The following is a 12,653-nucleotide window of genomic DNA, read 5'->3' as shown; positions in this document are numbered from 1 at the left end:
AATGTAATGGATCAATGCTTCCTTGTGATTGTCTCTGTACGATTCTTATACCAGAGCACTCTTCTGAATAAACTGGCATTGCTTGGACATCATCCACTTTGCCCCTCCTGTCCCCATCTCTTTGTGTCTCGTCTTCATTTCACCATCCTCTTACCCTCTTGACCCTGGTCGTGTTTTCGCGCCGGCCGCGACAATAAAATAAAATAAAAATAAAAGTTAATCAGCAAGGCAGGGAGGGGTCGCCCTCTCTGTAAGAGGCGGCCCCAACTGGTTGGTTTGATTCTCGATGCTTGGCTCGAAATAAAGCTTTGCTTGACCTTCGCTTTGTATCAGTCTCGCTCCTTTGATTACGGACCCAACAGGACAAGACTCCAGAGAGAAAGTGGGGAGTAAGCCCAGAATAGAGTTTAGAGGGAACCTTAGGGCAGAAGAGAAGGAGTCACAACAGAGACAGAAAGATCAGCCCAAGAGGTTGGAGGAAAAGCAGGAAAAGATACCAAAGTGTACTTTGGTATCTAAGAGAAGAAGAATGTTTCAAGAAGGCATGGTCAACAGTGTCAATTTCTGATGCAAACACAGGGAAGATAAGAGCTAAAAAGTAACTGTTGAATTGGCAGCCAGGAAGCCTTGGCGGCTATTCCAAGAGTCATTTCCAAGAAAGGTGAGGGGAAAGTCAGACTGGGATAAATTGAAAATTGGTGAAGGGAAGTATCAACTGTGAACTTTTTCAGGAAGTTTGGCTCTAAAAGGAAGGAGAGAAACAGAAGAGGAACAAGAGAGAGATGGGTCAAGGAAAGATAATTGGTTTGTATTTTTTCAAGCTGAAATACACATAAGCATTTATGTCAAAATTTATGATGATGGAATTTAAATTATGATAAAGAAAAAACAAAAGTATGAATGTATTATCATATCCTGTATAGAGACATATTCAGTTCCCCCAAATGAAGGAAATACAGCCAAGTTCTCATCAAGGCAATCAGCTGGTTACAAACATATTTAAAACATGTTAACACTCAAGAGCTAGTAAATAAAGCATAAAATAGGCAAATTTAAACCAGGAAGCAGCACATTACAGCTAAAGAAAGAGGGAAGTTCAATATTATTGGGGGAAAAAAACCCTACATGGTTGCTCCACTCCTACCATCCAATGGTGCAAAAACATTCTTGGGCATTGAATGAAAGAATAAGTGTGAGCATAACAATCAAGAAGAAATTAAGTTATTATTCAATAGCTTTTTAGTTCTAGATGCTATTCATTTTCATGGGAAATAGGCATTAATAAATACTTACCAGCTTTGGAGTTTTCAGGATGCTTGTCAGGGTGACATTCCAAGGCTCTGACTTTAAATTCTGCCATGATTTGTTCAACCTAAAATAAAAATCGATGTTTAAAATAGGAATCCAACTTAAATGGCATAAAGGAAGAAGCTGGGCATCATTCCTTCTCAAAACAGCCATATTCAACCCAAATTCTTATTTTGATCTTTATATTTGTATTCTGACTTTTTACTCTAAGAAGTAATTTCTTCTATAATGAAACTCAGAAAGCATCCAATGAAAACTTCTATCCAAATAGTAGTCTGTGATAACAATTGAACTTTCTACTGCATTTAGATGATGGCCCAAGACACCTGTGACCCTAATATATACTTAAATGTCAAAAATGGTCAGATAGGTTTATCCTAGGAATACATAAATTTAGATGTGTTCACTCATCTGAGTTCTTTTTTTTTCATCATCTGAGCTCTTTAGAATATGCTTAGCCATCATTCATTATTCAAGGATGACTGTCTAGTTTATAAATTATCCATTATAAAGTTCCCTCTTTCTGCCTTTGCCCCTCTTTTTTCTTTATTAAGAATTTTGCAAAAAAAAAAAAAAAAAAGAGAGAGAGAGAGAGAGAGGATTTTGCAATTTTTAAAAAAGGACAGAATTCAAACCTGTTAATTTTGTTACCAATTAACAGTGTGGCTAGAGGCCTTGGGAAAAGAGAAACTTCATCCCAAACTAACATGAGGCTGGAGAGGCATTTTTATTTGATTTGCTTTCAGTCAGCCCTCTAATCCTTGTTACCACGAATCAGCAAGACTTGTCTTTGTTCATTGTAATTCCAATGACAGCGGCAGGAGACAACAGTGGTTATATGGCTCAGCAATCCGATTGCTTCATTTTATTCTTTTTAAAAGATTTTATTTATTTATTTGAGAGAGAACGAGAGAAAGAACACAAGAGATGGAGAGGGGCAGAGGGAAAGGGAGAAGTAGACCCCCCACTGAGCAGGGAGTCCAATGCAGGACCAGGTGAGGGGCTCATTGAAGGGCTCCATGAGGGGTTTTCATGTGGGGCTTGATGCAGGCTCCATCCCAGGACCCTCTGATCATGACCCCAGTGGAAGACAGAAGCTTAACTGACTGAGCCACCCGGGCGCCCCTGATCGCTTTCTTTTAAATCTCATTTCTGCCCAGACTTGAGGCACGTTTGTAACTTCCATGTGCCTCAGTTTCCTCATCTTTACATTGCATGTGGATAGAATTAGGGCCTTTAACACAAAGCTTGATCATAGTAAGAGTTCAATGGTACCTAAAACCAAAGGTCGGTGGCTAGGTAACTAGCCTGAAATCATTTAGCTAGTTACTAAAAAAGCTGAATTTTTTGTTAACTAAGCAGCTGGACTTAGTTGATCTTATTGGATTCAAATCCAATAATCTTAACTACTGTTTTATATAGTCGAATTCTTCAGACTTAGGGACCTATTATAAGTTCCACATTTACTATCCACTAATCAATGAAAGCAAATTATCTCTTAATTAATTAATTGTGTTTCCTCTCCTTGGGTACTCCCTTTAACCATAAAGCAGTTACCATAAACTGCTCATATAACAAAGAAAAGTGAGAATGAAGCTTGTTTTTAAATTTTAAAATATTAAAAATTCTAAAGATTCTAATATAGTAAGCATTTTTAATTAGGTTACTTGTGAATATTCACAATCTCTCTTTGAAAAAGTTTATATCAATACAGAACAAAAAGTAAAAGTCCCTTTACTCCTCATCCCCCCCGATAACATCCCCCCTCAAGACATTTTTTACACACTTATACACATATTTATGTATATATATTGGAGGATTTTAATAAGCTAAGTAGATAAAATTATACCTATGTATCAAAGGTAGAAAATTTGGGGGGGGGGTGGTGTTGTTATTGTTTTATTTTTTCCCTCCTATCCCATTAGAAAACATTCTAGTAACAGCCCATGGAAGCAAATGAATAAAAATGGTTAATTCTCAAAAGTGCTAATGTACATGATTATTAGTCTTTTCTTCATATTTTCTTTACTTTGCCAATTTTATATTTTAAAAAATTAAGAATACTCTATATCTGTCTTTCATTACTCTTTATAGTTTTAGTATCACAAAATTTATGTAGGGCTGGTTCTGGGTAAACTAACGAGTAAAGCGGGCCAATTTGTCTTGAGAATGTTCTGTTTATCTCCTGGCATCTCCACCCCATGTGTCAACCACAGCCCCTGGACCAGTGAGGCTCTCATTTCAAGGTCCACTGAGTCCTGCCTTCTGACCCAATGCTCAATGGTCTGGAAAACTGCCGATTATGCTGGCCAATAAACATACAAACAAATGTTCAACTTTACTCAAAATCAAATAAATCAAAACATCCAGGGCATGATAATGACCTGTGTCACTCAGGTTGCAAAGAAATGAACATTTTCCTGCTCTCCCAGTAAGGATGCAAATTTCCTAGAAATAAATAAATATATATATATATTTTAATATATATAATAAATATATATACATATATATGTATATCTATATATGAAAAGCCTATAATTTTTTCACTCTTTGATATAACAATTCCAATTCTAGGAATTTGTCTAAGGAGATAGCGGTGGGAAAATTATTTAGTTATAAGAAGGTTCAATGAATAAAATATAATAAATTTCAAACAAAAACTTATGTGTCCAGTAATAAAAGATTAAAATTAATTAAAATATTGCTATAGGCTGAAATATGTTGCAGTCATTAAAAAATCATCTTGTAGTAGAAGACTTTCAATAATCTGAGAAAAATTATGTAACGTATTTCTATGAGGAAATGTAAACTACAAAGCATCATATGCAGCATAAAACCATAGTGTTTTACCTTAAAAGGGATTATGTTATGTGTGTGTGTGTGTGTGTGTGCACGCATGTAGATACATTTATATGACAGAAAGAGATAGCGAGAGAGAGAGCACAAGCAGGGGGAGCAGCAGACGGAGGAAGAAGCAGCTCCCTGCTGAGCAAGGGGCCCAACACAGGGCTTGATTCCAGGAGGCTGGGATTGTGACCTAAGCTGAAGGCAGAAGCTTAACTGACTGAACCACCCAAGTACCCCAAGCTAAGATTTATTGAGACTTACTATATGCCAGGCACTACTCTAAGCACTATATAGTGCTATATAGTATCTCATTTAATTCCCACAACCACTCTATGAAGTGGGTACTGTTATTTTTCCCATTTTACAGATTAGAAAACCAAGAAATAGAAACGTTAAGTAACTGTCCCAAGGCCACACACCTAGTGGCACAGCCAGTATTTGAATGAAGGTAGTCTGACACTAAATATGTATGGAAATGCACTTACAAATATGTACACATGGGAAGCCTAGGCGGTTGGGTCAGTTAAGCATACAATTCTTGAATTCAGCTCAGGTCCAGATCTCAGGGTCATTGTCTTGACCCCATGCTCAGCAAGAAGTTCACTTCTCTCCCTCTCTCCCTGTGCTCCTCCCCCAACTCATGTGCATGTTCTCTCCCTCTCTCTCCCTCTTCCTCTCTCTCTCTCAAGTAAATAAATCTTCTAAAATATATTTACACGTATGTGCATGAACTTACATAACACATAAATAGGGGCACCTGGGTGGTTCAGTCAGTTAAGCGTATGACTCTTGGTTTCTGCTCGGGTCATGATCTCTGGTAGATGAGATCAAGCCCCACCTCGGGCTTGATGTCCATGTGCAGCAATGTAGTCTGCTTGAGTTTTTCTCTCTCCTTCTCTCTCTGCCCCTCCTCCCTTCCTCTCTCTCTAAAATAAATAGATCTTTTAAAAAACCATAAATATAGCACATGTGCACACATGCATATGGCATACTCCCAGATTTTAAGCATTAGGTGAACATTTTTCTCCATTGTGTCTTCCTACTCCACATTTCTTTATTGAAAATAGATTAGTTTTAGAAATTAAGTTTCAAAACTTAAAAAATGTACCTTTTCCATAGCGTATTAGCACAATCTTTAGATCTGTGTCAGGAAATACTCTATTGTGCAATAGGCACTAATCTGATTCCCACTTGGATGGATCTTCTCCACATTTCCCTGGCCACACAAATGCCCTCTGTCTCTCCCTCCATGTGTCTAAGTTTTGACCTAGTAAGATCACTTCAACCCTCATCTCTTCTCCGAAATTTTTTCAGGTAGTCTTCCTTTAATTCCTATTGCACTTATAAATAGTACCACATAGCACAGTATTTATTTTTTTCTCAAATTGTTTCCTTTGTATTAGCTTTGACTCCTCAGCTGGCTGCCAAGTGTCTTACACACTTGCATTATTTCTCACCTTTTCATTTTGTTTTGTTTTACCCCCATCACTTCCAGTACTGGCAAGATGCCAAGTGTTGAATAAATATTTATAAATAAATAATTATTGACTGACAGAAGTTCTTTAAATAACATGATTATAGCATAAGAGGAGCTTCTGGAAATTGTGATTTTGTTATTAAAAGAATGAACTGATTCTAGTGATGGGAATTGATATGCTGTAGAAAAGAAAAGACTCATTTTAATAAGTGAGTTAATTAGTATCCATCATTTCAGTTCACTTAAGTAACACTGGATTTTTCCCATAAAACTCCAAATATTAACGATATCCCTGAAATAAATCCTACGAGATGATCCTACATCATTCTAATCAAATGATAATCAAAACATGAGCCAGAGAAACAATTTGAGCCACAAAATATATAATGGTAGTATTGTGTTATAATCCAGAAAAATTCAATAACTATTAATTCATAGGGACAAAAATAGTTGAATAAATAAATATGGGAGAAAGGATAACTTTTCTTTATGGAAGAATTCTTAGTAATAAATGTAAAATGAATGAGGAAAATAGAAAGTCACCATTAGGCAAACACCATAGTAGTAAGTTATCGTTACAGGGAAGATCCACAAGGGGCACCTGGGTGGCTCACATAGTTGGGCGTCTGCCTCCCACTTGGGTCATAATCCTGGGGTTCTGGGATCGAATCCCACATCGGGCTTCCTGCTCCCTCTCTGTCTGCTGTTCCCCCTGCTTGTGCTCTCTTGCTCTCTCTTTCTCAAATAAATAAATAAAATCTTTAAAAAAAAAATCCAGCAAACAATGCTAAAAGCCTGAGGAGACACAGTATAGTCTCAAAGAATCATCACCAAAAATATTTGTTAATTACAAAAGGGGAACTAGTACCTCTACAATGCAAGATCCTGGTAGAGAAAAACTAACAGATACCACCTTAACCATGTGTTCAATAAGACATACCAACCAATAAGGTCAATAAGACATACCAACATCATGTAGCCCTGATGTGATACACTGAAAAAAGTATAATATGGCTTCAGCAATGTTCTTTCCAAAAACACATAACATCAGTCTAATCAAGAGAAAATCTGAAACAAACCAAAATTGAGAGACATTACTTTTCAAAGTGTCGAGGTCATGAAAGATAAGGAAGGTATGAGAAACTGTCACTGTGGAGGAAACTAAGGGAATAAGACAACTGACTGTAATAAAAAATTTTGGCTTGGATCTTGGAAGAAAAAAAGACATTAGTAGAAAAACTGATGAAATTAGAATGGGAACTATCCTTTAGATTAGAGGTTGACTAAATCCGGCCCAAAGGCCAAATCTGGCCCGTCACCTGTTATTTAAATAAAGTTTTATTGGAAGATAGCCATCGTCATTCATTTCACATATTACCTATGGCTACTTTCTTGCACTGGCAGAGCTGAGTAGCTGTGACAGAGACCATAAGTCCTCCAAAATCTAAAATGTTTGCTAGCTCAAAAAGGTGGGGGGGGGGGAGGGTGTCTGGGTGGCTCAGTCAGTTGAGTATCATTCTCTTGATCTCTGCTCAAGTCTTGATTTCTGGGTCATGAGTTCAAGCCCTACATTGGGCTCCACACTGGGCATGGAGCCTACTTTTCAAAAATAATAAAATAAAATAAAATAAAATAAAATGTTTGCTATATCAGGAACAGCACCAGGGTGAGACAAGCAGGATGCCTAGGTTTAAGGAGGTACTCTCTCTCTCTCTTAGGTTTCTGCACTTGCACGACCGTGAGAGTGCATCCCTAAATTTTGTATCTTGGGTGGCTCAGCTGGTTAAGAGTTGCCTTCAGCTCCGGTTCCTGATCCCAGGTTCCTGCTCAGCAGGTAGCCTGTTTCTCCCTCTGCCTGCTCTGCCTGCCACTCCCCCTGCTTTTGCTCTCTCTCTCTCTCTCTTTCTCTTTCTCCAGCAAATAAATAAATAAAATCTTTAGAAAAAACTTGAAAAAAGAACTTGAAAAAAAAGTTTGTGTCCTAAGTACCCTTCTTGCCTCACTCCAGTCCTGTCTATCCGTTCTTTTACCCAAAAAAAAAAAAAAAAAAAAGCCTGTTGGTCCCTGGTTAAGTTAATACTTTTGTACCAATGTTAATTTTCTGATTTGCATAATTTTACTGTGCACAATAATTGTAAATATAATGTTTACACTAAGGGAAGCCAGATGCAGTGTATATAGGAACTCTGTGTTATTTTTGCAACTTTTCTGTAAGTCAAAAATTATTCAAATACATGAAGCACAGAGGACTGTTAGAGCAGTGAAACTACTCTGTATGATAAATGGTATTATACGTTGTCCAAACCTATAGAATGTACAAACCCAAGGGTGAAACATAATACAAACTATGGACTTTGGATGATAGTAACGTGTCAATGTAGGTTCATCGTTGTAACAAGTGAACTATTCTAGTGGAGATATTGATAACGGGGAGGGGGGGTGCCTAAGCATGAAGGGAGGGAAGGAAGTACAGGGGAAAGCTCTATACCTTCTGCTCAATTTTGCTATGAATCTAAAACTGTTCTTAAAAAGTATTAAAAATCATTTGGGGGACGGGGGGTGCCTGGGTGGCTCAGTTGTTTAAGTGCCTTCAGCTCAGGTGGTGATCTTGGGGTCCTGGGAGGGAGCCCCATGTCCAGCTCCCTGCTCAGTGGGGAGTCTGCTTCTCCCTCTCCCACTGCCTTTCCCCTACTCCCCCTTGTGTTCTCTCCTTCTGTCTCTCTCTCTCTCTCCCTCTCTCTCAAATAAATAAATAATATCTTTAGGGCATGACTGGGTGGCTCAGTCAGTTAAGCATCTACTTTTGACTCTGGTTGTGATCCCACAGTCCTGGGATCAAACCCCACACCCTGGGATGGAAGCCCACTTTGCTTCCCTGCTCAGCAGAAAGCCTGCTTCTCCCTCTGCTGCTCTCCCTGCTTGTGCTCTCTCTCTCTCCCTGACAAATAAATAAATAAAATCTTTTTTTTTTTAAATTTTTAAAAAGAAAAAATCATTTTGGAGGGTGCCTGGCTGATTCAGTCAGTGTAATGTGGGACTCTCCCACATTGTGTGTAAATATTACTTAAAAATAAAAATTTTTTTAGAAAGAGATCATTTTGGGGCACCTGACTAGCTCAGTCCGTAGAGCATATGACTCTCGATCTTGGGGTCATAAATTCAAGCCCCAGATTGGGCATAGAACTTACTCAAAAAAAATTAAAAAAAAAAACTTTTTCAAAATAAAACATTAAAAAAAATGTCAATTATGGAGTAGTCTAAACTTAGAAAGTTCCAGGTGTATAGTATTACTATGAGGCCAAAGCAATGCTCATGCCCACACCCACACCCACAATGTGCCAGGCACTATTCTAAGGACTTTGTCTCATTTAATCCCCACAACAACTCTATGAGGTGGGTACTATTATTATCCCCATTTGCAGATTAGGAAACAAAGGCAGGGAAAAGCTAAACCATTTCCCAAGATCACATAGCTAGTAAATGGTAAGAAAAAATTAGGTTTCTCCATTTATCTATCAAGTTTATGCTCAATTTTCAAGTCTGTGAAATCTTGAAATCAGGATGTCTTCTTATCAATACTACTGAAATGGTAACCAAATATCAAAAAATCAAGTAAGGTATAAACCACAGAGGATGCCTTACACACTAGTGGTGTATATATATATATTTTTTTAAGATTTTATTTACTTATTTGACAGAGATCACAAGTAAGCAGAGAGGCAGGCAGAGAGAGAGAGAGGAGGAAGCAGGCTCCTTGCTGAGCAGAGAGCCCGATGCGGGGCTCGATCCCACGACCCCAGGATCACGACCTGAGCCAAAGGCAGAGGCTTTAACCCACTGAGCCACCCAGGCGCCCCTAGTGGTGTGTATATTAATACGGACTTCAGAAGATTTCATAACATGTGTCTTTTGTGTAAAATCTGATTCAAGGCAAAAAAGCTGACTAACTTGGCATCAACCTTCAGTAAATGTTTTTGAAATGAGGGTATGTTGTTTTCCACTCAACACTGTAGAAATCATCCCGGGGTTTATATATGTCATTTCGTTAACTTTCAATGGAAGCTTTAAATTTTAAGAACTATATACTAAAGCAAAAGAATTATATGTGTGTGTGTCAACACAGTTGTTATAAATAGAATCAAAATATAAGTTGCATAAGTTGCTTTGAAATTATAATTGCTAAATTGCTTTTGAGTATGAATAGTTCTGGTCAACTTTTTAAAGCATCATATCAAAGAATATTTAAAGTAAAAGAAATCCATCCACTATAAATCAACTAAAGGAAACGTCACACTTAGTACTCAAAAAATGGAATTAAAATATTTTCAGAGGTTCCTGGCTGGCTCAGTCAGTAGAGCATGTGATTCTTGATCTTGGGGTTGTGAGATCAAGCCCCACACTGGGTGTGGAGATTACTTACAAATAAAAAAAAATTAAATATTTTTTTAATTAAATATTTTTAAATGGGGGGGCGCCTGGGTGGCTCAGTGGTTTAAGCCGCTGCCTTCTGCTCAGGTCATGATCTCAGGGTCCTGGGATCAAGTCCCGCATCAGGCTCTCTGCTCGGCAGGGAGCCTGCTTCCCTCTCACTCTCTCTGCCTGCCTCTGCCTACTTGTGATCTCTCTCTCTGTCAAATAAATAAATAAAATCTTTTAAAAAAAAATTTTTTAATGGGAAAGATATATATGAAAACAGGGGAAAGATACATATAAAAGAATTGACAAAATTGTGACAGATCATTTTAAATAAATGATTGTAATCTAAACATGGTATGTTATTGGCAGAATCAGTAAAGAAGGATTGGCAAGACCATGCTTTTATTCTCCTTTTAATATATGCTACAGTACATACACGGAAGTTTGACTGTAACTGGTAACAAAATTGATAGCTATAATGAAAGAGACTGTCATAAACATTATAAGTAAACAATAGGATCATTTTTTCCAGTCCTTCCAAAACTTATCCTCCTTCTTCTTTGTAGACTGAGGAAACAATAACATAATAACATAACTACAAAAGACTGACTGAAAGGGTCTAGACATTTATTATGTGGATATAATGACCTTTACTTCATAACTTAGAATAACAATATTTCTTTAAATCCAAATTGTGAAGCTTATCAAGTTAAATTATGTTCCTTTGATTTTAAAAATCTCCTTCAAAAACTATTTGGCAATAGCATAATTCATAACACAGGTGGTAAAAATGTCAATAAGCTTTCTCAGTTGCTATAAGTAAACCACCACTAAAGCAAATAAGAGTGACATATTACCCTAAAGGAGAAATATACAGCTAAAGGAGTATTATAACCTGGTGTGTGTGCGTGCGCGCGCGTGTGTGTGTGAGTGTGTGTCTCTGTGTGTGTGTTTAACTACAAGATACATAAGGTAACTCCCTCAGTGTGATGAAGATAGAGATTTTAATCCAACGTCACATTTTATTTTCCAAACAAAATTAAGCATATTTTATTACTAAACTCCAGCCTTATAAAACAAAGATAAATAGAAAAGAATTTTGCTTTAAAAAATTTTGATATTAATAGCTATATTTTAGCAAAAAAATAAAACATTTAATAATTATTATATAAAATATAATATATTTGATAATATAATTGAAATGTACTTCCTATTCATCTCAATGGTATTTAAAACATTGAAAAACTAGGAATAAATGAAATATTTAACAATAAGTGAACAATCAGTTGTGATACAACAATAAAATGAAATGTGCAACATTAAAATATGTATGAAGAGTATTTAATAACATGGAGAAATCCCTGAGTGGATAAAAAGCCGGAATCAACAAGTAAATATATAATATATTCCCAAACATGTCTCCAAAAAATATATTTGGAAAAAGACTAAAGATTAATAAATCACATATTAATAGCATTACCCCTGGGAAGTAGAATTACAAATGAGTTTTCCATAATTTAGAAAACTTTTACTGCCTTCATCATTGTCTATGTGGTCCTTTAAAAATATTATTTTATTGTAGATCCAGTGAACAACTACAGAGCTTTTCACATACTTTGTTTCAGAAGCCACCCTTTTAAGTAATTTCTCGCACAAGATTTAAAATGTTAACATAAAAGGATGCTTCTTGGTTTATATAATTTAACTGCTCGTGTAAAAGTACATGTTTTAATAAAACATTTTAAAAACACTAATTACTAGAAAATTACATTTCATCTAAATTTTAGTATAAATTACCATAATGAAGATACAGCTTAGGTATTCTGTGAAACATTGCCAAGAGCATTACAATAAAATTTCAAATACATATTTTTAGTGTATTTGAAATAGAGTCTATGGCCATGTGCCAGAATACACAAATTCGGTCAGAAACATCTAAAAATCACAAAAGAACATTACCCCAGTAAAGACCCAAGATTTAAATCCTCAACTTTCTCTAAGCCAAACGTGCTTTAAAAGAATATAAGATTAGGTTTTTAGGCAATGTGACTAAAAGTTCAAAGTTACCACCTAAATAAAAACTTGCAAAAGAAGAGCATTATCCACGGTCTTACCGAAGACAGTTCATCACATCCCAGCAGCATGTAGAAATCTTCAGTGTCTTCTGAACTGTAATTTAGTATTGCATCCATTTCAATTACTAAATCAGCTTCTTTTCCCTCTGAAACAAGAGACAGAATAAGCTGTGAATTAATCAGAAAAGCCTTTTTAGATCTTGTTTTCAGCACCACGTTCCAAATGGCAATAATGAGATTTGAGGCTGGTCACAGTCAGTACACCAGATGTCACCCTAGACCTTTGTAAACTCTACCTTTCATTGGCTGTTTGTGGAAGAGAAAAGAATAGGCCACATGCCGAGCTGTTGCAAAGCTGCCTGGGATCTGTAGTTTGAGTTTACAGTAAGTAATGCACTTGAACCATTCATTTTATGGGTTGACAAAGGCTGACTATTTTTACATACTCCCCAAATTACCCATTTCTCCATTTCCTATGTATTTTTATCTTTTTTCCTTTTTTTTTTAAGAGATAGAAGAAAATTTGAAGC

At 36.5% G+C, this 12,653-nt stretch overlaps 1 protein-coding gene across 1 annotated transcript in view; it reads right to left on the bottom strand.

Moving 5' to 3' along the window:
• Positions 1-12,399, bottom strand: part of DNAJC12 (DnaJ heat shock protein family (Hsp40) member C12) — a 37,082-nt gene extending 24,683 nt beyond the window's left edge. The window contains exons 1-2 of the mRNA XM_080823328.1: positions 12,163-12,399; positions 1,294-1,372 (exon numbers count right to left, since the gene is read on the bottom strand). Coding sequence (XP_080679454.1) covers positions 1,294-1,372; positions 12,163-12,240 — 157 coding nt within the window. The 5' untranslated portion in view covers positions 12,241-12,399. The remainder of the gene's footprint in view (positions 1-1,293; positions 1,373-12,162) is intronic.
• Positions 12,400-12,653: the final 254 nt, after the last annotated feature.

This window comes from Martes martes (assembly GCF_963455335.1).
Source record: "Martes martes genome assembly, chromosome: 14".
Taxonomy (NCBI): domain Eukaryota; kingdom Metazoa; phylum Chordata; class Mammalia; order Carnivora; family Mustelidae; genus Martes; species Martes martes.
This window is presented reverse-complemented; position numbering and strand designations above follow the sequence as displayed.